Consider the following 26,714-nt stretch of genomic DNA (forward strand, 5'->3'; position numbering starts at 1 on the left):
GAGAACGCTTTAGATTTTTATAGTGGGTAGAATTCACAAAGAGCAGTGTTATTGTATTAAAAAGAACCATCTGTATCAGAAACAATGGCTTCAAATTATCTCTGAATACCCACTGAAAAAAATATAAAGCTTTGGCTTCTCATTATGTGCGGTGTAAAGGGGGGGTGAAGCAGACTTGGTATAACTGACTTTTGTTGTTCTTGATGCATTCTTCTCGTTTTAAATCGGCCCCTTTTCAGATTGTGTGTAGCCATAAACGGCTTTTCTTCTTACAGGGGTAGCTAGCAAAGGACCAGCGTTCAGCGAGGAGCATGAGCGGCAGTACGCTGAAGTAGGAGCACTGGCTCTTGTAAAAACTCTGCGGACTAGGGGGCTAGTAAAGAGGGAGAGATGCCCAGAGAGCATACAGCTGTTTCGGTCGAGCGAGAGAGAGTTCTCCGGCGGCTGAAGAGTGGTTCTTGAATCGGACAGATGATGTTCCATCCTCTTTTCTGCCAATCACCCAAAGATGAGGACAACACCCAAACTGGCACGTAAGTAGAATTGCAGTCTAGAGTGCGCGAATGCAGTGCACAGCAGTGTGAGAGTATCGCTTTATGAGCTTCAGTGGTTCGTGGGTTCTTTTTCCATTGATGTATCGGACGTAATTTAAAGCTTGCTCAACACCCGCAAACATTAGATTTTAAGTAGATTTTCTATTATAGCCTAACAATCCAAAGTGTAAGTGTTTTTTGGTTTGATTCTTTTGTAGGCTCCTAGCTTTGTTTTGTTTTTGTAGACTGGTTTAGAATGTTCCGATTATACTTTGGGGACATTTAGTTAGATTTATGAAATTCTCCTTATTTCTCAGCAGAAGTAATGTTTGATCTTTAGCCCAAACACTGCTCTCAATAATTTTCTAGATTGTTTCATTTGGATATGAACTATTCTGGCCAATTTGCTGAGATTAGACTGTCAATCATAAATAGGCCTATTGAAACAGGGTTGGTCCAAAGTAAACGTTTAAAATATATTTATACATTTCTGACTATATACCTACAATACTGATTTCGAGTTTGGAGTTAATAAAAAATATACAAAATTAGAGAAAAATCACAAAAATATTGTTTTGCTAATGCTAAACAAGTCTAAAAATATTAGTTTCAAAATTGCACTTTTTAACCGTCCACTCCCTGTCCCATTGGTATTTCATAGGCTATATGTATTGAGTGCTCAGAAGGTAATATTTTCTGTGGTGTACTGCTCTCCAATCACTGGCACGGCCCCTAGTGGACAATAGTATGAAGCTTGGAGATTCATAATTCCATATATTTTCTTACCTGAAGTCTCTCTTTCTTCCGCTCTCTCTCTCTCTCTCTCTCTCTCTCTCGCTGAGAAAAGGAAGGATCTGTTGAAAAAGTAAACCAATTTATTAAATAAACATATTACATCCAATTAGTAATATCACGACTGGTTTGGTTATGTTGGATTATATTGAGTAAATATTGATTTTTAAGGAGAAAGTGTGATGGGAGATTGCGTAATGAGTTAGGCTATAGGCCTAAGGGTTATTATGGCAGGCTTGTTTTATTATCGGGTGAGGTGTCAATTTTGAAAGGGAGCTATAGTGACTACATTTTTGAGAACGGAAGGATTTACAATCTATAACAAATTCCCCCTTTAAGACATTTTCACACTCATTGTGTTCAAGAGTTGATAGGGATGGGCCTGAATTTAATGTTTGCGCTTACTATAAATGACAAAGTTAATTTGCCATGAATTGCAGTGCTTTTCTTTTTTAGTTTATACATAAATAAAATACCCTATACATTTGTTATCATGTATTTTGCTCCGTCCAGCCTTCATTGCAAATATGGTTTATATGCTGCAAACAGAAGTAAATGTTGGTTTGGTCTCAAGAGTGGTCAAATGAGGTTTGCCCGCAATTCTGTTAGTTGTCGGTTTGCTAATTACAAATGCAGGGAAACTCCTGTTAAGTATTCTTCATGATGTTGCAGACTCCCGCTGTTTCTTTCACATTATCATAAGCAGATTACAAATAGCGGGGAACACACCCATATGCAGATAGAGGAGAGGGCTATTTCCAACTTGCATTATAATGGTCTGCTCTGCTGTAGCCTAGGCCTACCTTATCGCCACATCTCACCCAATTACTCAAATGTTAAACTTTTCAATATGGTGGTAATAAACTATGTATCAATTTCTATATACATTTAAATAAGTAGTGATGTTTGGTTTGATGAAATATACAAAAGAGGCCTATAATTATTTTATTTAAAATATAATTTAATGTAATATTATAGGTTAAGCATTGTAGATGCATATCACTGAAATGTTTAAGATTTTGTAAGCACACGCTCACAAGAATGTGATCTAAAAATACAGTCTATACAGTGTCCAGATTCTCGATACATTTATGTATTGGCCTATCTGATGCTTTTCCAGGATCTACAACATCATTCATAGCCAAATGTTCTACCATAAGAGGGAATGTAGCCTACAAAGGAAAAGGCATTATCAGTAAACTAAACATGTAGTTGGTAGTTAATACAAGTTATATTATTATAGTTCACAACAGAATATATAAGTGTATTAGGCTATAACAGTGTTCCATAAAACCTTTAAGGTTCATAAATGTGTTTTTGCTATTGTCTATTTCGCCAGCAGACGGCGCTGAAGGCATGTAACAACATGGCTTCATCTGTCTGTGTTGCTCACGCCTAACCTTTTGGATATAGCCTATGTGTGAATGTATATATGTATAAACACGTGCTTTTACAAGATACATAGCGGCTTGTTACTGTTGCTTCTCATATTCTATCATCTTTCATAGCTCACATTTAGAATGTAAATTAACCATCAGATCATTAACAAATAAAAACAATTGTATAGGCCTATTTAAAACATGTATCTATCTATCCTATAGGAGTTTTAACAATGCCAATTGTTGATGTTATGGGTTGAAAGCCTATGCGCAAAAGTGCGTGTTATTTTGGCCTGTCATTGAAGTAGTGACCACTCTTGGTCATATTGTTAGTGAGTGAACTTTTTTTTGTTTACTCAAATGTCCTACGACTAAGTGAATTTCAACAACAAAGGCTATATGTAGTCATGTTTTTGTTCAGGCTTATGTGCTGACAACACCCGAAACAAAACTAGGCAACTTATTTGTGATGGGCTTGCCTCCGTTTTCTTTTGGCATTCAACTTCAGTTCAAGTGAAGCTCATCCATTTCAACAATGGGGAAACAGCTAAGATTACCTATCCCCTTTTCAATGTAAAAACCGAGCTGAACTTGCTGATCGGTTCCTTTTATGTTAAGTTAACTGAAAACGCTAATATTTATTTCATGGATAGCTACACTACTTCTAATTACTAACAGAAAATGAATAACATCACCCCTATGGCTATAGCCTCTACAACTAGACCTCTACATTCACAACTATTACTACAACTGTTACTATGGCCTAATGGTAATAATGTGATTGTTCTAAGCGAACTTGATAGAATAATATAGGCCAGGATATTTGTATGTTTATGTTTTGATTGATTTATCCCCCCATTTGCTTTGCCCCTGTTTAGTCGTTGAACATTTAAAACATCAGGATATAGCCTACAAATAGAAAACATGATATAAAGATATTTGCATTTGATTCAGTAAAGATACAATATCTAATTAACTTTAAAATGCTATGTATTATTCTCAGCAACTTTTGAATGTTGGCTTAAAATAATAGCCTATATAAATTGAAACAGCTGAATTGGTCCAATATGCTGTTTACCTAACAACATAATTAAATGTATCCTACTGTATAATTTCTGGATCTTGTAATCCTTCGATTTTCAGTAGGAAGCACTTAAAGTTTGCCATCCTAGTGAAATGTTTCCACTTAAAGCACTTGCAATAATAAATATATAGCTTAGGCCTATTGGTTGATAACAGCAGATTCTGCCTCAGTGCTCCACCACTGACCGCAAGTAACCCCGCCCCTTTATGCTAAATAAAAGACACAATCCTGGCCGAGGGAACAGTCGCTCTGTGATTGGTCAGGTAAAAAGGCATTTATTCCCTGACAGCCCTCATCACATGAATGGTTGTCTATTAACTTGTTCAAAAAGTATCAGGAGTTGTCAAGGCTCTGGCGGAGAGGGAAAAGTAGTTTGTTGATTCTTTGAGACCAAGAGAGAAGTTTGTGGACACAACAGGACCTACTGGCTCAAAGCAAAAAGACGTTTACTATTTCTACAAAGTTACTGAAAACGACAAGGTAACTCCAGCTAACTACCTTTTGAGTTGGACTTTTTCAATTGGTCGGGCAAATTTAATAAAACTCTGTTAATAATGTATAACATGATGGAAACTGAACTGAAACCCCCCGCACCCCAGACAAATTCTGGGGGTACTGGGAATTCAAATTCATCTGGAAACAACCAGAAAAACAGCCCGGACCGAGTCAAGAGACCCATGAATGCCTTCATGGTTTGGTCGAGGGGACAACGAAGAAAGATGGCACAGGAAAACCCCAAAATGCACAATTCGGAAATAAGCAAAAGACTTGGGGCCGAGTGGAAGCTTCTATCTGAGAGCGAAAAGCGACCTTTCATTGACGAAGCGAAGCGTCTCCGGGCTCTCCACATGAAGGAACATCCGGATTACAAATACCGACCCCGGAGGAAAACCAAGACGCTGATGAAGAAGGACAAGTACACTCTGCCAGGTGGGCTTCTTGCACCGGGCGGTAATGGCATGGGCGCGGGAGTGGGTGTAGGGGGAGGCTTGGGTGGTGGTGTTAATCAAAGGATGGACAGTTACGCACATATGAACGGCTGGACAAATGGAGGTTATGGCATGATGCAGGAGCAGCTTGGCTACGGGCAGCACCCTGGTTTAAACGCTCACAACAACGCGCAGATGCAGCAAATGCACCGCTATGACATGAGCGCACTTCAGTACAACTCCATGACTAACTCCCAGACCTACATGAACGGATCGCCCACGTATAGCATGTCCTACTCACAGCAGAGCACTCCTGGAATGACTCTGGGCTCCATGGGTTCGGTGGTCAAGTCAGAGTCCAGTTCCAGTCCCCCCGTAGTCACATCGTCGTCTCACTCCAGGGGTGCTCCATGTCAGACAGGAGACCTACGGGACATGATCAGTATGTACTTACCGGGCGCAGAGGTGCCGGAGCAAACTGCTCAAAGCAGACTCCACATGTCCCAACATTACCAGAGCGCACCTGTACCCGGCACGACGATTAATGGCACACTCCCATTATCACATATGTAAATTAACTTTTATAAGAGAAACTGGACTACTCTGGACTATTTTTGTACAGAAAATTTGGGGTGGGAAATGTTGTATAGAACTCAAGGAAAGAACATAAAACGTTTTTGTCTTTCTATTCTAAAGATAAGTTCTAGAGGAACGGTAGGAACTCTGCAAAAGTTTTTCAATGATGTATAAGTTTGGAAAGTAGAAAGTGGGAGAGTCTCAGATGTTTTATTATTGCAATCACCTTTTGTACAGTATTTATCAAAGAAACATAACAATCAGATGTAATGTTTGTAAACTACAAGAGGTTACATTTTTATAATCAGAAAGTCTGCAGCAAAGAAAATGGCAGAATTGAAATTGAGTTCAAGATGCTTATAAAACTGCAAACATTCGAATAGCGGTAGAAAAAGCAAAGCAGGTAAATGTTTCTCCTTGAGGGTCATTAGTACTAAACCATTTTAATTTCCTTAAAAAAAAGAAGAAGAAGCGGAAACCTTTCCTTGCAGGTTAAGCATAATTGTTAATTTATATTTTGTCTCCCACTTTTCATCTGTTAGAGATAAAGTTTGTGTTCTTTATTTTCTAATGATTTGTACGATTTATGTATATTTACTGTGATATTTTAAGTTTTTATTTCAAATTTCATTCCCGTAGTTGTATTTTAAATGTTGGCCTGTACGCAGCTGCCAACACTTCATGTATATATATATTCGAACTAATATCATCATTATAACAGTTACAATTTCAGCTGAGTTTTTTCAATATGCAGTTTGAAATGAATAAATTTTTGAAATTTGGATACTTGAAATTGTATGAGTTTTGATTTTATTTATCATTTAATTCATTAGATAAGATTGTCATCCACGCTCAATTTGTTGTGGATTGTTCATGTTTTGTATTGCATTTATGTTATTCATGTTGCGTCAATATTTATTAATCACATAATATGTAATAACTTTATAGCCTTTCATATTCTGTCATATTTATTATATAGTTGTTGTTTTTTACAATCCAAGGAAACAGGAATAAAATAAAGCTATAATGTGCTAAATCTGAAATCATATTTCATCAGAACTATCAACAAAGACAAAATCATAGCAAATAATTTTATTGTGTGGTTGCTTCTGTGTCCATGTGCAGGCATGCATGCATTTGTCATTTTAAATCTTTAGATGATTAAGACTCAGGTTAACGACGTTTTATTTTTTTTTGTGAAAGGAGCTATGCGCCTAAGGATTACGAAGGACTATCGTGCAAAGTTTGTTGCCTGTAAACCAATGCTTTGAGGTGAAGATTATTCGCCCAAAATGTTCAAGATTCTCACGAAGGTATTCGTTCATTTTATATTTTTACATAATCAATACACTCATCATTTGATTTATTTGAATTCTAATTCAAATTGAGAACAGGTTTGTTCGGGGCATGCATATTATTTAAAACAGGCCTATACTGGTTTGAAATAAGTTTACCTCTCATGGATCAGAAAACAAAGTTTGAATGTGACAACATAGACGTTGAGACAGTCCATTTGAGCGGCTGGATTTTAAAGGCATGTTTCTAGTATCGATCATTTAAAATTGAATAACATTAACGGCTCTTGATATATTAATATAAATAGACCCACTGAGCAACAACGAAACAAATATGTTATATTACAAATAGGCATATTGTTACACGCAGGGCTACTTGTCTTGAAAGCATGCATGCACCACATCAACAGCATTTTTCATGTCGCTCCATATGAATTTGATTATTCGTTTAGTATCAAATTGTTCGACCGTCGTACACTAAATGTAGCCTGTTTAATGATTAAATCAAATGGAAAGTATTTTTGCAAAGAATCAAAAGACCCAAACAGCTCAAATAATTTTCACCCAGAGGCCTAAATACTGTAGCTCCATCTTCGAGTGGCCATTGAATTCACTGTTTATTCAAATTGAGATTTTTAAGATAACCACGGTTCACACGGTTCATGTCCATGGGTCGATGGGCAAACCTTTAAAAAATCCTTCCTGAAGTGTTCGCACTGTCATCTGTTGTTTCAAAACAAAAAGCCCTAGATGAGGTTATGCGTTGAATATAACAACGTTTTAAATCTGGGGGTGTTAAACAATTATTTTTTCCTGAACTGTAGAGGTAGATTTGCACTGTTGCTTGCCAAGGCTGGGAAGCTTCTATTACACTAGGTCTCAGGGGAGAGGAGCTCACATTAACCGCTAAATGAATATTTGACGAGGGCTCATTTCAAAGTATTATTCGACAAACGTGTCCCTACCGGACTTTCAAGGGGTCAGGGAGCAGTGGTTCAATTAATTATTTATACAAGCAGTAGAATTGGTTGTAATAGCTGAACATGTTTCATAAACTAGGATTTTTAAAGGTCGAGTGTGTAAGGGCTTTTATTTTAATTTAATGGAAGCAGGATTGGCCCATGTCATCATATGTGAAATATTGAAGTATGAGCGTTTAGCTGTAGTTTCATTAGTGTTTTGGGGGGGAATGGGCGAAAATAAACATTTGATAGCATATATGCATTTTACCTTTAAAGTCTATTGCAAACACGTAAGTGAAAAACATGCATGAAAATATCAACGGAGCACTTTTTTTGTAGAGAGGTGTCGACTATATTCCCAGTAGTTGTGATAAGGTACAGGGCATGAACTAGCAATTATATTAGGCTACTGGACCTATTGAACTTGAGACTTTTGTGTTGGACTTCCATTGAGAGACTCGTCTTCTACACGTTGAATAAGGGATATAATGCTTTTTCTATTCCCTGGAGGAGCAGTAATCAGTCAAGGAATCCCCCTGTTGGCTCACCACAGTAGGAGGAAAGTATAAAAGAGGAGTGTTTAAAATTATTTTCAATTGCGTGATTTAATCTCAAAGCGCCTAATGGCTGGTGTTCAATCCTCTCATGTTTTGAATGCTTGGACGTAGGCCCCCATATGCTTGGATATAGGCACTCGTAAAACATTGACAACTAAATATATCGTTTTGTGTGATTTAGGATAACAGCACTGTATAAGAAGAGGACCCAATGGTTCCAAAAGGCCTGGTTTTGCTCTACCGCCGTCCGCCCAGTCTGCCGCAGCTATTTGGACAGCAACAGGTGGTAAGCGCGCTATGTTTTGCTCATAGTAAAACCCCTCAGATATTATCTTTTGATATCTTTGTGAAATGACACGCTCTTCCTGGATAGTAATTATCATAACATATGAGGGCCCAACGTGTATAAACACATGTTAATCTCTAGTGTCCAGATCTCATTCATATGGGTAGGAAGATATAGCCTACGGCAAGAGACCTCCATATTTAATAAGATATAGGCTATGTTATATTTGTAGGGCTATACAACTTTTGTAGTTAATAAGAGGTGTATCGTTTGATAAATTATATACAAACGTGAGAGATGTGTCCCATAGTGTTCTCTGATCCAGAGGTTGTGGAATATGCGCACAAGTAATGGTCGCCAACTAGGCTTCTAATCCAACCCTAATCAGTCACCAGATTTAGCCTATTGATAGTACGGGTAATGACGTCACATGTACTAGATTGGTAAATAGAGTACTTAATTTTCTCCTTGGGTAATATTTTATTGGACATACCACGTGCGAGAGTGTGTTCTTATAACATATTATGTATTGAATAAAACATCTGGATTCAAGTAATTGCATAGACAACAAGAAAAGGCCTACGCGTATTGCTATTCGCCTACAACTTTATTTCGACTGGTGGCATAATAGATGTTGAAAGATTATATTTGATTACTTATTAGTATTGTTGATGTTGTATTGTTGTTGATATTTGTACGAATTTATTAGGCTATTTCTGCTGGAAAATATGTCTCGTTACGCACATCATTGGGACTATCCATTGATAAGGTTCTAACTAATGGCTACACTGTAAAGAAAACGACTTTTCTCTATAGTAATTACTTTTCTCGCTTTCTCTGCTGTAGTTTGAGGAGTTGGGGGTTGTAGTGGACGGCTTTCTGTGGGGGGATGCAGCATTGTGAGATTCGTTGAATTGAAATCTGTCAGATATGCCATGTATTTGAAGTCTCTCGTGGGGTGAATGGCAGTCGCTCCCTGATCCAGTGCAGGTGCAGGGAAGCAGGGGGATGGGGGTCTCTGCGCGGCCAAAATGCGCATTCTGTTCAATAGACCACACACTGTCAGCCAGCATGCCATCATCTCTGCGCCTCTCATACATTCTCAGAGCAGTGCAGGCTTTACCAGCTCGCCAGCAGATATACCGACGTAGCCTACACAAGCGCGGGACCGAATGACTCTCAAGATTGTTTAATGATCACTTTTTCTGTTTTTATCATTCATGTTTGATAATGAAAGGTTTATAGCCATATGCAAATGTGTGCTTTGAGAACATCATACATTATTTGAAAACATTCTTCAAGTTATTTCCGTTTGATTGATGTGGTGTGATCTTATCCCACTCGTCAAAAACTGGTTGAATCAACGTTGTTTCCACGTCATTTCAACAACAAAAATATTAAATGTGATGACATTGAATTGACGTAGAAGACTGATTTGGATTTTTAAAAAGTAATCAATGTAACGGAATTTCGTCTTCTTTTCAGCCAACTTTGAACCAAAATCCAATTACATGCTGACATTTTTAGTTGATTTCACGTTGAATTCACATTAGTTAACAACTCAACCAAATGTAAATCAAAACTAGACGTTGAATTGATGTCTGTGCCCAGTGAGATGTTAGTAATAGTAGAATGTCGAACCTTCTTTTTCATAATCATCACCATGGCCATTTAAGTTGTTTTCGATTGTGGACACACCCTAATTTGATTGATGGTGGATTTGAAATGGTAAAACAGCGGCCCTAAACTCATTACATATTCTGGTTTCTAGGAGAGACGGGATTAGAACAGGGACGACAGTTCAATGGATTAGTAGCCTACCAGTGTGCTAGTAAATACAATATACCACTGTACTCAAGTTGCTATGGAGGCCGCTGGCACTTGCCTATAATTCTAACCAAACCGCGGTATGTAGCCCTGATAAGATACAACAGTTGGTCTCTCAAGTTTCACTATTTCAGTGACTCCAGTTGTTTTGTGTTTTAATATAAAAAATATCAAACTTAACACTTTTGAGGGAGAAGTTGAGAGTATTTGTTGCTGATTGAATTTAACATATCTGCACTAATCAGGTTATTAACAGCACATTGAATGCTCTTCCAATGATGGGATGCAGTAAAAAAACGAACTGCTATAATATTGGAAGATTATGCTTTTTATGATGAAGCATGTCACCCCTTATCATAGTTTTACAAACCAGCCGGTTTTAGAGGGACATGCTAGAAGTGGCATCTCAAACTTAAATGTACATTGTTTTATAACTAACTAAGTTAATACACTTGCAATGACGGGATATAAGCTGATAATTGGCCCTTTTACTGAACAACAATATAAATCACCATCTCTTTATTATTTAATAACGTCAAACGCTTCGCTGGATTGGCTCTGACAGTGAATACCTTTTCTCTGTGCAGTGTTGTTGGGAAGGGAACAATGCACATCTAATTGTGGAGATTTCAATAGCTGCATGGCCACTACAAGTGAACAGCAAAGATATTGAACTTAGAGCAGACGACACGTCCACTGTCCGTTCTAGCTTTCACCGTTTGTGACTCGAATTCCTTTATTCTAGGAAGGGAAACATTAACATTATTTGCACTGTACGGCCCACTGTCTCCTTCCCATTCAAAGAGTCTAAACGAAAACTTTAAACGGTTGCCTGTAGCTAAAGTAAAACATATTTATATCTTGATTGTCATTGTGTAAAGGGAAATAAGGCTGAGCGGACTTGGAATACTTTCATTTCAGGGACATTGTATCTGTCTGGTCTTTACCGACACATGTATACAGCAGTATGACAGGCAAGCGGTGATGACGGAATACTACACGATAGGCTGAATACATTTTAATCGTGTCGAAAAGTGAAAGCGTAGAACTTTATTGGTTAGGATGTTATTGCGCGGAAACAAAGTTTATTCATGCGCAACTTTGGTCGGACAAGTGTTTCTGCGTTTCCATTTATTGGACTGTTCACCCTATGCCTAAAACAATATATGTTTTGATGCAGCGGTGCAGCCAGCAGGGGTGTGCAGTAAGATGCAGATCAAGCTCGAGCTTTATGGACCACTGACAGCCTGGGATAAAAACTAGGCGAGGAGCTGAGTGCGCTGGGTGGTGAGCAGAACGTCTGTTTCAGACAGCTTTTAATAGTTGTGCTGCTGTGTTGATACTTCCCTTCAGGCCTTTAACCAAACACAGTTGTGATTAGGTTTTGCTTTTGCAAACCTAATAAATAACATAGCTGAACAATATGCATGATTAAATCTTACAACAGAACTTTAATTTGTAAGGTATCTTTCGAAATACCACTTTCTAAGAACTGTGTGTGTGTGTGTTTGTGTGTGTGTGTGTGTGGGGGGGTGCCCCTAATATCTTGAATTTAGCCCCTTTTAAGCACAGGTTTAGCCAACGAGCCTCAAATGGTGACAAATGTGTCAATTTCTCAGAGACACCGAGGACCTGAATGTTGCATCTGACTCGTTAGGCCTACTAGACTAAAAAAGTAATATGACAGGACTACCAACTAATGAACAATAAGCCTATTAATATAAAATATAAAATGTCATAACATGTCTTACACAATCATATAATAAAAAAACGTAACATTTAGTTTTATTTTGTGAAAAGTGTTATGTTTATTCCAAATCTTTCTACAATCATATATGTTACATTGTAGGCCTATATATGACATTCGACACTTTTGGGTAAATATTTAGCAGACAAAACGGGAACTTCTTTGTCATTTCCCAGTAGTGGCAATTGTAACCCTCTGTCGACAACAATGCACTGACTTCCCCAACAGCAGGTCTCATTGTTTACTTAATTCCTTCACGATTTCAGGCTTCATGCACCTCATATTGATCAACGATCACGTTATAAACACCTGGGAAAGACCATTTCGGGATTTTAGACAAATCAGTAAGAAAAAAAAAAAAAGTAGAATCATTAGATACAGCATTTCAATCATTCAATATAAGCATATAGACATGTAGCTAGGCAAACAGTTTGCACTGTAGGCCTAGAAAAGTTTAGCCTTGTCCAACTTCATCAATGTGTTGTTTATCCCTGTGTCAGATCGAGATTGTTTCTGGAAATACATCTACGACACAGCTCGTTTGCTAGCGGCTCATTTTCTGTATGCGTTAGAATAAAGGGTATACAAAGTTTGTCTGAGCACTGAAAGGGCCCCACAACGGCCCTTTATATTTCTCTAGACATGATGCCCGAGTCATTTCAATGGAAGTTGGAGAACTACTCGCCTTGAGCACGTGGGTTTGTTGACAAAACAACTAAAATGATCACATATCTACATATTTAAAAAAACGCACACATTTTCCCTATAGGAAAACGAGAATATTGGATACCGATATTGGATACCATGATTTAAGTAGGCCTAGCCTATTCAGTAGAGTTAGAGACATAAATGTGTTAGATAAAACTAAATTAAGTAGACCTGCTCTGACATAAAAAATGACATCTTATTGGTCTTAATAATAAACAACAGCAGAATTATTCCTCCCAGTGTGAGATTATGTGAGTGTATGACACAATCGAAAAAATATCCTCCATAACTTCAAAATGGTTGTGTTTAAATATACTAAATTACGGATGACTTCCCTCCAACAGTAAATGATGTCCTCCAACTGCTTGCCTATTCTATCACTACCACCAGTACTGGAAAGTCGATTATGTTGAATCCATACATTTCCATGGATTGCATCACCCTAATTATAATACTCAAGACTGCTCTGTGGCTCTCCGTTTTTGAATGGTCTCTCTCATGCCGTTCTGCCGAAACCGTTCTGGAATGGAAAAGTGGGTCTATTAAAAAAAGTCTCTAGAGACCATCCAAGGCGTTTTTCTGTGACTGATAATGAGGCATGACTCAGATGCGACAAGAGTCTGTCTGCATGGGGTAAACAGCGCCCTGATTGGGAGAGGATGACACTCACTTCTGGGAAACAGGCTATTCATATATTTCTCATAATGCATTTTTTTTCGTTTCTTAAACGTCCACTGTTGCAAACACAACATTACGTTTTACTCATAAGACAGTGAATAATAATGATGCCCTATTAATTCATTTGTTATAAAGGTCTACACTATTGGGTTTTGGGAGCTGCACCTGTTGCAGGGTTTAGTTAAATATAGGGTAAAGAGACAGAGGGGGTAGGAGGTATGCTGTTCTGAACTGCATTTGATTGTAAATAAGAAGAGTTCACACGCTGATCGAGTGACTAAGGGGAACAAGCGAACCATTTTAAATCAGGTGGCTATCTCCCTATCGCGGAGATCAGAGCTCTGTCACTCCCGAGCTCGTCATTGTGTCCTCCCTGCGAAATGACATCTCCCTCAGAAAAGTGCCTGGATGAGATTTCACTGTCTCTGCGCTATAGGCCCCAACCATTAGCACAACGCAGTGAAACGAGTTATGTAGCCGAGCCTAACACAAGTAAAAACATATCGTCTGCTTCAAGATACGTTTTCCAGAGAGAGAGGGCCACCGTAAACATGTTTGGTTGTTGTTCAAGACCCTATTTTGTATAACCTTCCATAGTTGTAGGTCTACATAGGGAAGTAATGCCCTATATTTCCATGGCTCATTGCTTAACTGATGAAGTGTATGGCCATATGAAGCGAGGCCACACAGTTGGCAGGGTGTCAGACCAAGTTACGACTTCAAGAAGAGATGAAGATCCCAGACAGCTGGAACGCTCTTATTGATTATGTGACGTTTTGCTTGACGATAAGCGGGACATCTAAACCATGAGTACCTTCTACTGCGCGTGCATCCCAAACCCGCAATCAGAACATCACTCCATCACAAAGTTGCCCCGGGCGAGAGGAGAAGGGGAAAATTAATTAAATGGATCAATCGATGGAATCATAACTTGGTTACAGAGAATGGAAAAGGTAACATTTGAAAAGTGCAGTATTTGATTAATAGTCATCTTGTTTAGGACTAAGCCTATCTTTCAGTACAACATTTCTGATTGTCTTGAACTTTAGGCCCGTGTAAGAAGCAGCTCAAAGGTTGACCCTTGGGCGATTTCAGTTGGATACAGTAAAGTATCAAAACACTTTTAATTCTGAAAACTCGAGTAAAAAGTTGAGGGCTGCTCAATAATAAACCAGTTCAGTCCCAGCTTTCTAGAAGGTCTCATAAAAAATACACACACAACATATGGAAATAGAGTATTGTCTATCAGGGTTGGGGTCAATTCAGTTTTCAATTCAGAAAGTGAATTTAACTTTAACTCATGAATTGAAAACTCCTCATACAAAACAATACTTTAAAAATGAATTGATCTCAAACATTGTTGTCCAAAAGTAGCACACAGGTGGAATAAGTCTACATAAGTGGAAATTATATGAAATTGTGGTTTTAATAAGAGAGCAACATTGATGCTCTTTCAGATTAGTGTGGTTGCATAAATCTGTATTTGTAAATTCCCATTCTGATACCCCAGTTCATTGAAGTAGTGTGAGTGGAAATTGTGCTTGGAATCTTGGACAGGAACAATCACTAAACACGAAGATTTGGTTGACTCAGCTTTTTATTCAGCCTACATTTATTGACATTTAGACAGTACAAATTGAAAGGCCGCAATGGAATTTAATAACAGTTATTCATACATGGGGAGGGGAGGCAGAGAGGGACTTGACCACATTGACACTACAAGAAAAAGCACAAAAACTGCCTACTCCTCCACAACAACAGCCATTATTACAAGGCTTTTATAATTATTATAAATATATAAATTATAATCTGGTAAATAATAAATTATTGTCAATATAACACAGTAGAAGAAATCCAACCTAATAACAAAATAAACTGCAAAAGGTACCGTATAAAAAGGACATTCATTGAAAATAAGGAGATGCAACTTTTTTGCCCAGTAGATTACAGTCCTTCTTGTTTCAGTAAGTAGGATAAAGCTTGGAGTGCCTCGTCACCGTGGAAACTGCCAGAACAATTCAGTTGAAGTTTGAGGAGGTCAGCTTGCAGGGTCAACAGCTCCAGCCTCTGCCAACTTCTGTTGGGCTGGGGACTTTTTAGTGGGCGTGTTAGCCCTGGCCTAGCCCTGGGTGGTAAGCAAGTCTGATATACATTTTTTGAGTCAGTTTGCAGCCTAGGCTCTCCAGGTGGCCTGTGAAATCGATTGTAACCCTGTGACCCTGTCTAGCAGAGGCATGGTTGACAACCTGGGTGAGAATTTAGTTGGCACTGACAGATCTCCACAGATTTCAGTACAGCAGTTAGGAGAGAGTTGGTGTGTGTGTGGCTGTTCTATTTAATGAGCTCAAGATTGTGTCGGTTTGTTGCATTACATGTCACTGGAGTTCACCGATCCCCCCCCCAAAAAAAGTTTTCATATAGAGTTTTCTAGTAGATCAATTACATTAATACATGTCTATAATTTGATGATAACTAAAGTTTACATAAGTTAGTGAAATACAAATATCCAACCTTTGCTAATACTTCATGTTTTTAGAATGGTCACGTATGCTTATGACTTTGAAACCTTTGCTTTTTCATGACATAGTTTAGCTTGCTTACATGTCATCCCATGTGGATGGAGGATATGGCTTACCTCCCTGGGTGAAGGTGCTCATGGCCCTGCAAATATGTGTCAACTTTATCAGTGATTTTGAAATTGTCATGGCGAGTCCCACAGGAGCATGTGTGAATAAAGGGCAGCTCTTCACAGGATATTTCAATCTGCTGTCTCTTTGGTCCTGGATATGCCCCATGGGCTCCCAAATGATGCTATTTGTCACGTTAAACAGACTGCTACTCTCTAGAGGGTGTTCTGTGTGTGTGTGTGTGTGTGTGAGTGTGTGTGTGAGTGCGAGTGAGAGAGAGATAGAAAGAGGGACGACACTAGTCTGAGTGCCTGAGGATGCTATTGTGATTGATTGTATTTGATTGTGTTTGAGTGGGACCTATGTGATGCTTCTGAGAGCTTGTATCATCCAAGCAGTTTTCCTGTACCCATAGGGAAGAGAGTGCTGCAAGGTGCATGCCATTCGTTTAACTGGAAAAATGCTTGCTCTGTTATTTGGAGATGACATTCATGGAGTGATCCTGTGTTAGCACAATGGACGTGTTTCACTATTCTTTTCAAACTGAATGGTTTCAGCAATAGGTGTAAACTTGAACTCGGCCGAGAGGGAGAATCTCTCTTGCTTTATTTAGCCTCATATCTAATCAATCCTCCCTTCAAGAGAACTATGTCATGTGTGTTCCTATGCAAATGTTTCTGTAAACACTGAATGGTAAGCACAGAGCTATCCTTAAATTCTCTGTGTCTTTTAACTCCATGCAAATGGCTAACCTACCATTTTCTCTCTACTATTACATTCATATACCAATATTGCCACAAGCATACAAAGCATTTATGTCTTCAACATAATATCTGCCACTAGACATTGTTTGTAGTAATGCTTCAGTATTTGTTTGTTCAAATGTGAAAAATCTACTTCCTGCTGATGTGTAACTCTGTGTCGTTGTATCTGTCGAACTGCTTTCCTTTATCTTGGCCAGGTCGCAATTGTAAATGAGAACTTGTTCTCAACTTGCCTACCTGGTTAAATAAAGGTGAAATAAATAAATAAATAAATAAATGTTTGGTGAAGGGCAGGGTCGTGTGCAGAAACAGAGTTGGCATCAGCGACAACAGAGTAAGTACCAGATCCACTTGTAGAGGCTTAATGAACCATTTTTTTTTGTGGCAGCAGCAATATATTTCTGATTACCTTTTGGATTTATTGGGCGTAGTGTGTGTGTGTGTGTGAGTATGCGCACGCGTGCATGTGTGTAGGTGACTGGGTGCCAGTGTGTGTGTGTGATTTAACGAGGGATTTTTTGGCAAGTTGGCATTGTTCATCAGTGTCATGGCAGTTTTGTTTCAAAAGTGCTGGTGCTGGAGAAAGAGGGATTTCGGCCCATCAGCAGTATGTGATGTCAGCATGCCCTGACAACAAAGGACAGCTCCAAATCCATGGTGTTTGCAGCATTATGGGGGCCCAGTCTGGGCTGAACATGGCCCCTCTTTCACTGGAACAAACATACTAGAGCACAGCTAGCTAGAGCACCATAACAGAGTGCAGTGCACACACACAACAGGACTTCTGCTTTTCAACCCTGTTCATTCATCATCTCCTCCACACTCTGTTACATAAGCGTTTACCTATATGAGGAGAATATTTGGGAGAAATGTTAATGATAAGGAAGTTGGTTTTTGATAGCGTTATGGTCAATTAGCTGACACTTCCAATCCAACACACAAAATCAGTATAGGCCCTATGCGTTTGTATGAAACATTTTATATTCTATGGGTACATTGTATACAAACAGTGATCAAGTGCCTCAAACTGGGTAAATCTTGAAAGTACAATACTCATTTTCATCGGTCACATTCAGAGCTGTGACTTCCTGAAAATCTTATATGAGCCTTGTTATTTGTCACTTGTGCTCCAACTGTAACAGAAAAACTGATATTCAAAGTAGACACACACCTCTGTTTGGTTAATGCTTTGGCTAAGTCACTGTAAAGCCACCTGCAGTTCTTCTTGCAAGTTAGAATTACATATGGTGATTTCAGTAGTCATGTTGGCACAATAATAACTAGCATGCTGTCTGAAGCAGAAGCACTCAAAGAAAACATGGTAACCATGTCTGTATGCATTCTGGGAAATCTACTTAAAAGTCAAAGGATTTCATAATTCAGCATATAGTTTAAATCCTTGTTGGTCTGGAGCTAATAACAAAAGTACAATTCTGTATATTTCTAAACATTTTGCATCGGAAAATAATTGGGGACATGGCAATGAGGATATTCTTCATCCCTGGCATTATTACCATTAAAAAGTTTAACCTTCTTGAACCTATTTATCTACATCTTCAATAAAGTTCCTCTGAGCCACTCCAAGGAGAGTGAACAGTCTGTGTTTCAGAGACACTGTCAAGCCAAAGAACACAGCGCGGTCTGGCTGGCATTGGCCATGGGTAGGCCCTGAAGGCAGGGTATTGTAAGAGACAGACAGACCACACGGATCCCCAACAAGTCCTCTTTATGATGGGGAAGAATTATGATTGCTATGTCTCGCAGTGGAGCCCTCAGATCAGCCTGTAGTGGGGTTATAGGAGCTAGATGCCTACAGTAACATACAGTAACACAGCGGCCCCCATTCATTACATGCCCATGTGTATTAAACTACTGGAAGAACGCGAGGCAGCTGCAGTATGTAGTCCAACACAAGGCAACACTTTATTTTCTGCTCCCTACTGTCTGTTTTGGTACAGGCCGGTCTGTCTCTGGTACCCTCTGTGTGATTATACAAGCTTGCTCAAAAACTTTCGACAGAGATTTGTTTTCGATGTTTGGTGTGGAAACAATGGTTTCCTTTTGACTAGATAAAGGGGGACTTCATGTTGGAATGGCAACCCTAAAGTGATAAATTTGTATATAGCCACCCTAGTCATAGACTGTTCTCTCTGCTATTGCACAGAAAGCTAGCTGTTGCAGAGTGCCAAGTCTTGGTCCAAAAGGCTCCTTAACAGCTTCTACCCCCAAGCCATAATACTGCTGAACATTTAATCAAATGACCCCCCTCCCCCTTTTTTTACACTTCTGCTAGTCATTGTTTATTATCTGTGCATAGTCACATTTCCTCTACCTACATGTACATATTACCTCAATTACCTCGACTAACCTGTACCCCCACACATTGACATTGACACATTGTAAGTAAGCATTTCACTCTAAGGTGAAAAATATATACAACACCTGTTGTATTCTGTGAAAATTATATTTCCTCAATCTAAAGGCTCCCAGATACAATGCACTGTGTTCTAAATACATATGTAACACATAGTAAACCAGAATTTGTTTATGTGCATTATTTTGTTACAGAAAAGGTGAGAGGAGATTGCTGAAATCCATATGACAAAGACGACACGTCTGCCCAGGAGATGGATACCTCACCAGATATGGTAGGTTTGGGGCTGAAGAGAAGAGACCGGTTGCATGTTATACATTGCTACACCTTGGTACACCTTATTGCGCACAGCTACTATTACTAATACCCCTCCCCTCTAAAATGAAGTGTTCTCTTCCTTCATTGAGAAATATTCAGACGTTTCCCATTACCTCTGAGAAGCCTTGCCATACCTGTTTTTCCTGGTTGGTTGCATTCTCCAGTGCCCTGAGAGGGTGGCAGGCAGGCCGGCCCAACAATCACTATTCCAAATTGAGCGTGGCACAAAGAATATGAACTCAGTCATTGGAAGACTGCCATTGGTTGTTCTTTAGAACAGCTGAGTGGTAATTACTCCGAGAGAGGCTGCGTTTAGACAGGCAGCCCAATACTGATATTTTTTCCACTAATTGGTCTTTTGACCAATCACAGATTTCTTCACGTCAGATTTTTTTCAGAGCTGATCTGATTGGTCAAAACACCAATTAGTGAAAAAAATATCAGAATTGGGTTTCCTGTGTAAACGCAGCCAGAGAGAGACCGAAGAAAGTCTACTGATCAATTTACACATCAGTGCCCGGTTTCCCGATAGCAATGGAACTTCGTGTTACAAGTGTTTTAACGATGCATCTTACCTACAACGGCCGAAGATGTAACATGTGTTTCCCAAAACACTACGCAGAGAGAACGGTCGCTAATTGCGTCGTTGGAGCATGTGTCGATACTGATAGGATGGAAAGAGAGAAAGCGCTGCTCTCGGTTCAGCTTTCTCCATTGAAATCTTACTTTATTATAATTATTTCACAATACTGACGACGGATCAGCTACTAGAAAGATATTACCGCCTACGCCTCCAAATATTGAGGCGGCTTATTCTAATGCTTCTCATTAAAAATGCATAAAATCACAGATTTGGCACGTCACTGCGCATGACTACACATCATGGAATATATTGAGACAAATTAGACAGTAGACTAAATAAAAGTAGCAAAATAGAGCTGAATTGATTGAACATGAAATGCATTTCAATATGATTGAAATAGGCCTATAGTTTACATTTTAATCCAGCCATCTCTGTTTTTGTTTGAAGCATCGTTTTATACGTTGCTTGTTTGTATCAATTGCAAATACTGTATTTGTAGTCAACTTTTTTCTGAAGTTATCGGCGGTCACCGATGCGTTTGCTTAACCATGTGATTCTATGTTTCGCGGAGATCTTCTGTGTATAAAATGAGGGCTAAAAAGCATCATTTACGACGCACTTCTCGGTTCTGGGAGTGGTCTGAGGCAGGCGTTTTCAAGTGCAAAGTTAATAACGATGGTTTAGGAGAATAGTTTGGCGATTTAACAATGCTCCTACGAAGGTTCTATTTCGATGAATTTAGCCTTAAAATGCTTTTGGGAAACCGGGCCCAGATCTGATCCTAATCCACGTTCATTCGATCATTTTAAGATTATTTACAGTATCTTGTCACTTTTTAGTATCGTTAAGCCTGGTCCCCATTCTATTCTTGTGCACCTGGCTTGGATTTCCCTCATTAACAAACTGGGACAACACATTATGGAACCACTGAGTTCCTAGTCCACCCCACTTTCTCTACATACAGTGGGGCAAAAAAGTATTTAGTCAGCCACCAATTTGGCAAGTTCTTAAAAAGATGAGAGAGGCCTGTAATTTTCATCATAGGTACACTTCAACTATGACAGACACAATGAGAGCGAGAAAATCACTTTGTAGGATTTTTTATGAATTTATTTGCAAATTATGGTGGAAAATAAGTATTTGGTCAATAACAAAAGTTTGTCTCAATACTTTGTTATATACCCTTTGTTGGCAATGACAGAGGTCAAACGTTTTCTGTAAGTCTTCACAAGGTTTTCACACACTGTTGCTGGTATTTTGGCTCATTCCTCCATGCAGATCTCCTCTAGAGCAGTGATGTTTTGGGGCTCTTGCTGGGCAACACAGATGTTCAACTCCCTCCAAAGATTTTCTATGGGGTTGAGATCTGGAGACTGGCTAGGCCACTCCAGGACCTTGAAATGCTTCTTACGAAGCCACTCCTTCGTTGCCCGGGCGGTGTGTTTGGGATCATCCCAGATTGAGGGACATTATCAGTGGTCTTGTATGTCTTCCATTTCCTAGTAATTGCTCCCACAGTTGATTTCTTCAAACCAAGCTGCTATTGCAGATTCAGTCTTCCCAGCCTGGTGCAGGTCTACAATTTTGTTTCTGGTGTCCTTTGACAGCTCTTTGGTCTTGGCCATAGTGGAGTTTGGAGTGTGACTGTTTGAGGTTGTGGGCCGGTGTCTTTTATACTGTTAACAAGTTCAAACAGGTGCCATTAATACAGGCAACGAGTGGAGGACAGAGGAGCCTCTTAAAGAAGAAGTTACAGGTCTGTGAGAGCCAGAAATCTTGCTTGTTTGTCGGTGACCAAATACTTATTTTCCACTATAATTTACAAATAAATTCATTAAAAATCCTACAATGTGATTTTCTGGATTTTGTTTTTTCATTTTGCCTGTCATAGTTGAAGTGTACATATGATGACAATTACAGGCCTCTCTCATCTTTTTAAGTGGGAGAACTTGCACAATTGGTGGCTGACTAAATACTTTTTTGCCCCACTGTATGTAAAGAAAAACAGTGTACATTACTGAACCCTATTCTGGTAGTGACTTTTCAGACAGGGACACGTCCCAGTTCTCAGTCCCTTAATGTCCCCAGGCATTGTGAAAGCGTCCCTCCACCCCTACTCTTGTCACACACAGTGCCGAGAGAAAGACGCGTTGGGCCCTTGTGGAATGTGGCATGTCTCTGTGAACTATTCCCTGCTTTGTCATAAGAGTTTTGTGTGGTGGAAAAGTTCCCTTTTTTCACACCTCCTCGTTGGTGGCGCAGTGTTGGTCCTCTGCTGCAGCTGGCCTGTGCTCAGGAACAATGACATTCTTTAGGTTTAAGGTCTGTAAAATATGGCTATTTCAAGTCAACAACCTAATGTGTCTGTGTCACCAGCCACGTTAACTGTGAAGCACTTGCCTTCTCCAGTCTTTCAGTTTGATGGGGCAACATGGGGGCAGAGCGGATCCAATACGAGGTGATTTACTGTAAAGCACAGTGGAATATCACCATATCTGAAATGGAAATAATGAATCTCTTATTAGGATGGTTATTTCAGGACAAGTCACAATTTGAATAGAAATTAATCTAATTTTAAAACCTTGGTCACAAAGAGCAAGACTCAATTTAGACCCAATCTAAAATTAATGAGAGCATCTTAAGGGACACAGTGGAATTGGCACAACCTCGTCTATTTATGTTAGTTAAGGACACAAGCTGGAGACGTGTAACCCATTATGGAACCATCAGTTAAAAAGTCTACATTACATTGTCACGACATTGTTGTGATGGTAGGAAGATGGCTTTATGAAGGCGGCTTCCAGAAAGGTATAATCAGGATTTGTTATTTTTGCTCATTTCCATGGTTAAATATTTAGGTAGTGCAATGATTGAATATTGGAGTTTCATATTTGCTTGGTTCAACGGTTGTTGAAATTCAAATAGAGTGAAGTCCCATTGGGGTGCTTGGTTTTATTGACCAAACTCCGGATGGGTAAGTCGAGACTCATTACCCTTACACACATGGCGCTTTGTCCACTTGTCATGTTTGAAGATGAACGTTTCTCTGCTCACACATCCCATTGTCTTCAGATGATGGATTAAACATTTATGTACTTTGGATTGTAATATAGTATTGAAAAGGACTAACGCTTTAACTAATTCCTAATACTGTAACCTACAGCCCTCATAGAGACAAGTCATTGGGAGGAAAACTGTGATGTATCAAACCAAGTGTAGACATTGTCAATGTTGTTGTGCAGGAATGCAGTGATCTGGGATCTTTCTTGACTTCAAAACATTGTTGGTAGTATGGGAACACATCTGCCTCTCACAGGGCAGCCATCACTCAGGTCAGAGAGGATATGCAGGACTTCTAAGGGAGAATGTGGTGGAGGAGAGGCCAACTCCATCTGTCGGGAGAGTTTGTTCCAGCCGTGCGCCTGGCCGCACTGACGGGATTTGAGCCCACATGTTTGGGCCACGAGGTTGGGAGGACAGAGCAGAGAGGGACAGGCGGGACAGAGGGGGTAGAGGGGCACTCTGGCTTCCTCCCACAGACCCCAGCATGGTGCTCCTGGAGGCCGGTAGCTGGAGGAGTGGCCCGGGCTCCAGGCCTTTGTCACTGGGGGGGTGAGAGGATGGGGGAGTGGGGGAATACTGGGACCCTGCAGGGAAGGAAGCACATATACCCTCCTCCTCTTCTAACAACAGCAGGGGGGAAAGCACATTACATGCTTGCAAGTCTACCCTCTACTAGTTTTGTATTTACTGAATCTTGCAGGGAGATTGGTTCCTCCTCTCTTACTTTAAAAACTTTTGATGCTCACATACACACACACATTCAAGATAAGATAAATAACATAATGCCTTATGTGCAGCCAGGCAGTTTAATCAAAAGTATTTGTTTTTATATATATATATTTTTTATAAAAGGCTATGACATCTCTAGTTCAGATTTTCTCCTGTCTTTCCCCTCTAGTTTTCCCTGCCATGGTTGTGATAATTGGATTTTCTGGACACCTGTATGAGTGCAGTATATCCAGCGGATTATAACCAGGGAAAGGGTGAGTCAACTCTAATTATTGTCAAGCAGCCTCAACCCCCTCTCTCTATAGCATAGTAGCCCAGTCCCTGCTCTCCCATCCACCTCATACCAACAGAACTGGTTTACTGTCTCAGAACAGCCAAGCTATGGAGAGGTAGGCTCGAGGAGGCCTTCAATTGTGAAGTTTCTGTCCCATTCACATCAGCAGGTACAGAAGTTGACACAGTTTACTCAGAGATTGCGAAAATGAGGAAAAGTTGTTTATACACTTAGACAAACCATGAACATTATAAACTCACTTCCGTCTCCAAACACCCCACACTGTGCTGGGCCAAGACGGGAGTAGATAGTGAGTGTTTGTAAACAGTGTGTGACGGGGGGGATGCAGAGACAGGTGAGGAGAAGGGGAGTGCTGGGGTGTGCTTTCCTCTGCTCACGGTCCCACAGAGAAACCCGAGGAGGGAGCTGTGACTGAGCGGGGATGAGCGATGAACAGACAGGGCTTGTCCACAGACAGTCAAAGGGAGAGCTGGAGCTCTTTAACCATGGGGAGGGAGGGGAGCAGGATGGGGAAGGATGGACTCACAAGGTGTCTGGGCCGAGGCAGGTAATTCATCAGGCCATTCTCTCTCTCCAGGATAGGCTGCCCTACCGGCCAGGCCCAGCCAGCAGGAACTTCCCATGGTCACCTCCGCTCTGCTCCGAGGGACTGAGAATCCTAATGAGCTGGAGGGGTCCACATTTACCACGGCTGATTAACTGAGAACAATGAGGCCAAACAGAACTCACAGGCACTCACAGGCACTCACAATAGTGACTAGAGAGCCTCAAGGCGTTGTCTCTGTATTTTTTTGAGGGGAGAGAAAATGAGAGAGTGAGCGAAATAGGAGAATGGAGGGGGGGAAAGTGAACAAGACTGTAGTTTTGTAATGCTTTGTTTTATTTGTTTAGAGGAAATAAGCGATACTTTGAATACTTATTGTCACTATAAAATATCCACGAGACCATATATGTCCATAGGCAGCACATTGTATTAGTTCCTGTTAAAAAGGTGGGGTATAAAGTTGGAGTTTGGACTACAGCTTATGTAATGATGTTTAAATTATATTTATAGCATGCTAAAAAAGCAGTTGCATCATTAGTCATTTCCTCATGCAAATGAAGCCTAGCTATTTGCCTATATAGGCCTGCTATGTGCAGTGAGACCTAGCTACATCCCCTCACAGGGGCCTAGTGAATGAGGGTTGTTCTGACAGCTAGTGAGTGTCATTTAAACCCAGCCAACCTCCACCGATTACCATCTACACATTTATGGAGAATATGAGCATTATATGGTACCATTTCAATTAATAACCCCTTTTTCACTGACTGAATGCTTTGTAATCCCGACTATGCAATTAGTTTAGAATGGCTAAGAGATCAACTTCATTAGCATTTTTTGTACTGAAGGTGCCGGCTTGGGCCAAATGTTCGTTCTCAGTGGAAAGCGTATCTCTTTGGAAAAGCTGTTCTAAATTAGTTTCTGTATCAGTTAAAGACTATTTCCTCTCTGCTTTAAACTTGGGTGTGATAGAGGAACCTCTGGAATATTTATGGAGGGGAAAATAAATCCAGAAAGACAATTTTGCCATTTGGTTACATGTTCTGCCTTCCCTTCTTGTGTTTTTCCAATTACTTAATGCTATTTAAATATAGCAGAGCCGACACATGCAGTTCACTGTAGTGGGGCCTGAAATAAGTCACGCTTTAATTGTATTTCATAAATGATAATAGGAGCCCATCACAGTAAGCTAGCTGTAATAAAATGATAAAATGGACAATTATGAAAAAATCCAGGCCCTTAATTTTCTAAACACACTCCAGAGAGCGTCTTTAAGCCGGGCATATTTGACTAGATGCTGAACAGTATTCCCCTCTGTGAGGGCTGCTGAAGTGCTGTGAATTACAGTAGAAGTGTTTTGTATGTTGTACAGTAACGTGTAGTACTACAAACTGTAGTGCCACTTCATGAAATACTATTTATCCAATTGTCTGCAGGGAAAGGTTTATATTCATTATATTCCCTTATGTATATAAGGCCAACTCAAATAATGTCTGGCAGAATAAACCATACAGTACAATATGTGTGCTGAAGGCAGGCCTGAATGTAGACACAACCAGGGTCTGTAAATCAGTCATTTCCCCATCATTGCAGGAAGGATATGGCTGGTTTGTGCATTGGTGTTTGTGGTCCCCTGTCAGCCAGTGGGTCAGACAGAGATAACACCTCTCTCTTTAAGAGGCTCTCAAATTCCCAATCAGTGTTTGACTTGGGAGACAGGTGATTACTCACACCTGGGTACCTGGCCTCTTTATGCACCTGGACTCCACCCCACCCTGTGCCAAGCATGATCCATCGGTGAGGCAGCATGTGCCATGTGATGACACGCCACCTTCTGGTGGGGTGGGGCAAACCCGCTGCTTGCTGTCCCGATCAATCAATTAAATATTTTTAATAAGAACAAATTCTTATTTTCAATGACAGGCTAGGAACAGTGGGTTAACTGCCTTGTTCAGGGGCAGAACGACAGATTTTTACCTTGTCAGCTCAGGGATTCGATCTTGCAACCTTTCGGTCCAACGCTCTAATCACTAGGCTACCTGCCACCGCTTTACACTAAAAAAGAAT

General features: G+C 40.0%; 1 protein-coding gene and 2 long non-coding RNA genes across 7 annotated transcripts in view; 2 read left to right on the forward strand and 1 right to left on the reverse strand.

The window, feature by feature from the left end:
* The window catches only part of LOC118390856 (uncharacterized), a 102,254-nt gene that overhangs the window by 74,847 nt on the left and 693 nt on the right, over window positions 1-26,714 (forward strand). For 2 of the 5 annotated variants that reach the window (XR_008060798.1, XR_004827029.2), the window contains 5 exons: window positions 276-533; window positions 8,289-8,393; window positions 19,313-19,392; window positions 23,981-24,065; window positions 24,684-26,671. This is a non-coding gene — a long non-coding RNA (uncharacterized LOC118390856). Of the gene's footprint in view, window positions 1-275; window positions 534-6,496; window positions 6,607-8,288; window positions 8,394-19,312; window positions 19,393-23,980; window positions 24,066-24,683; window positions 26,672-26,714 lie in introns of those variants that run through there. The other 3 variants (XR_008060800.1, XR_004827027.2, XR_008060801.1) reach the window with 3 other exon arrangements.
* Window positions 4,032-6,075, forward strand: sox2 (SRY-box transcription factor 2). Its single transcript, XM_035781545.2, has one exon. It carries the CDS (start codon window positions 4,343-4,345, stop codon window positions 5,288-5,290), a length of 948 nt encoding a protein of 315 aa, XP_035637438.1. The 5' UTR covers window positions 4,032-4,342; the 3' UTR covers window positions 5,291-6,075.
* On the reverse strand, window positions 19,275-19,998 carry LOC118390870 (uncharacterized). The gene is made up of 2 exons (XR_004827032.2): window positions 19,571-19,998; window positions 19,275-19,404 (listed from the first exon to the last, which is right to left on the reverse strand). It is a non-coding gene; the product is annotated as an uncharacterized LOC118390870 (long non-coding RNA).

The sequence above is a fragment of the Oncorhynchus keta genome, chromosome 1, assembly GCF_023373465.1.
Source record: "Oncorhynchus keta strain PuntledgeMale-10-30-2019 chromosome 1, Oket_V2, whole genome shotgun sequence".
In the NCBI taxonomy this organism is placed as follows: domain Eukaryota; kingdom Metazoa; phylum Chordata; class Actinopteri; order Salmoniformes; family Salmonidae; genus Oncorhynchus; species Oncorhynchus keta.

Bases quoted from the DNA above. Each gene is read 5' to 3' on its own strand.
- sox2 (XM_035781545.2), top strand. From the start codon at position 4,343: ATGTATAACATGATGGAAACTGAACTGAAACCCCCCGCACCCCAGACA.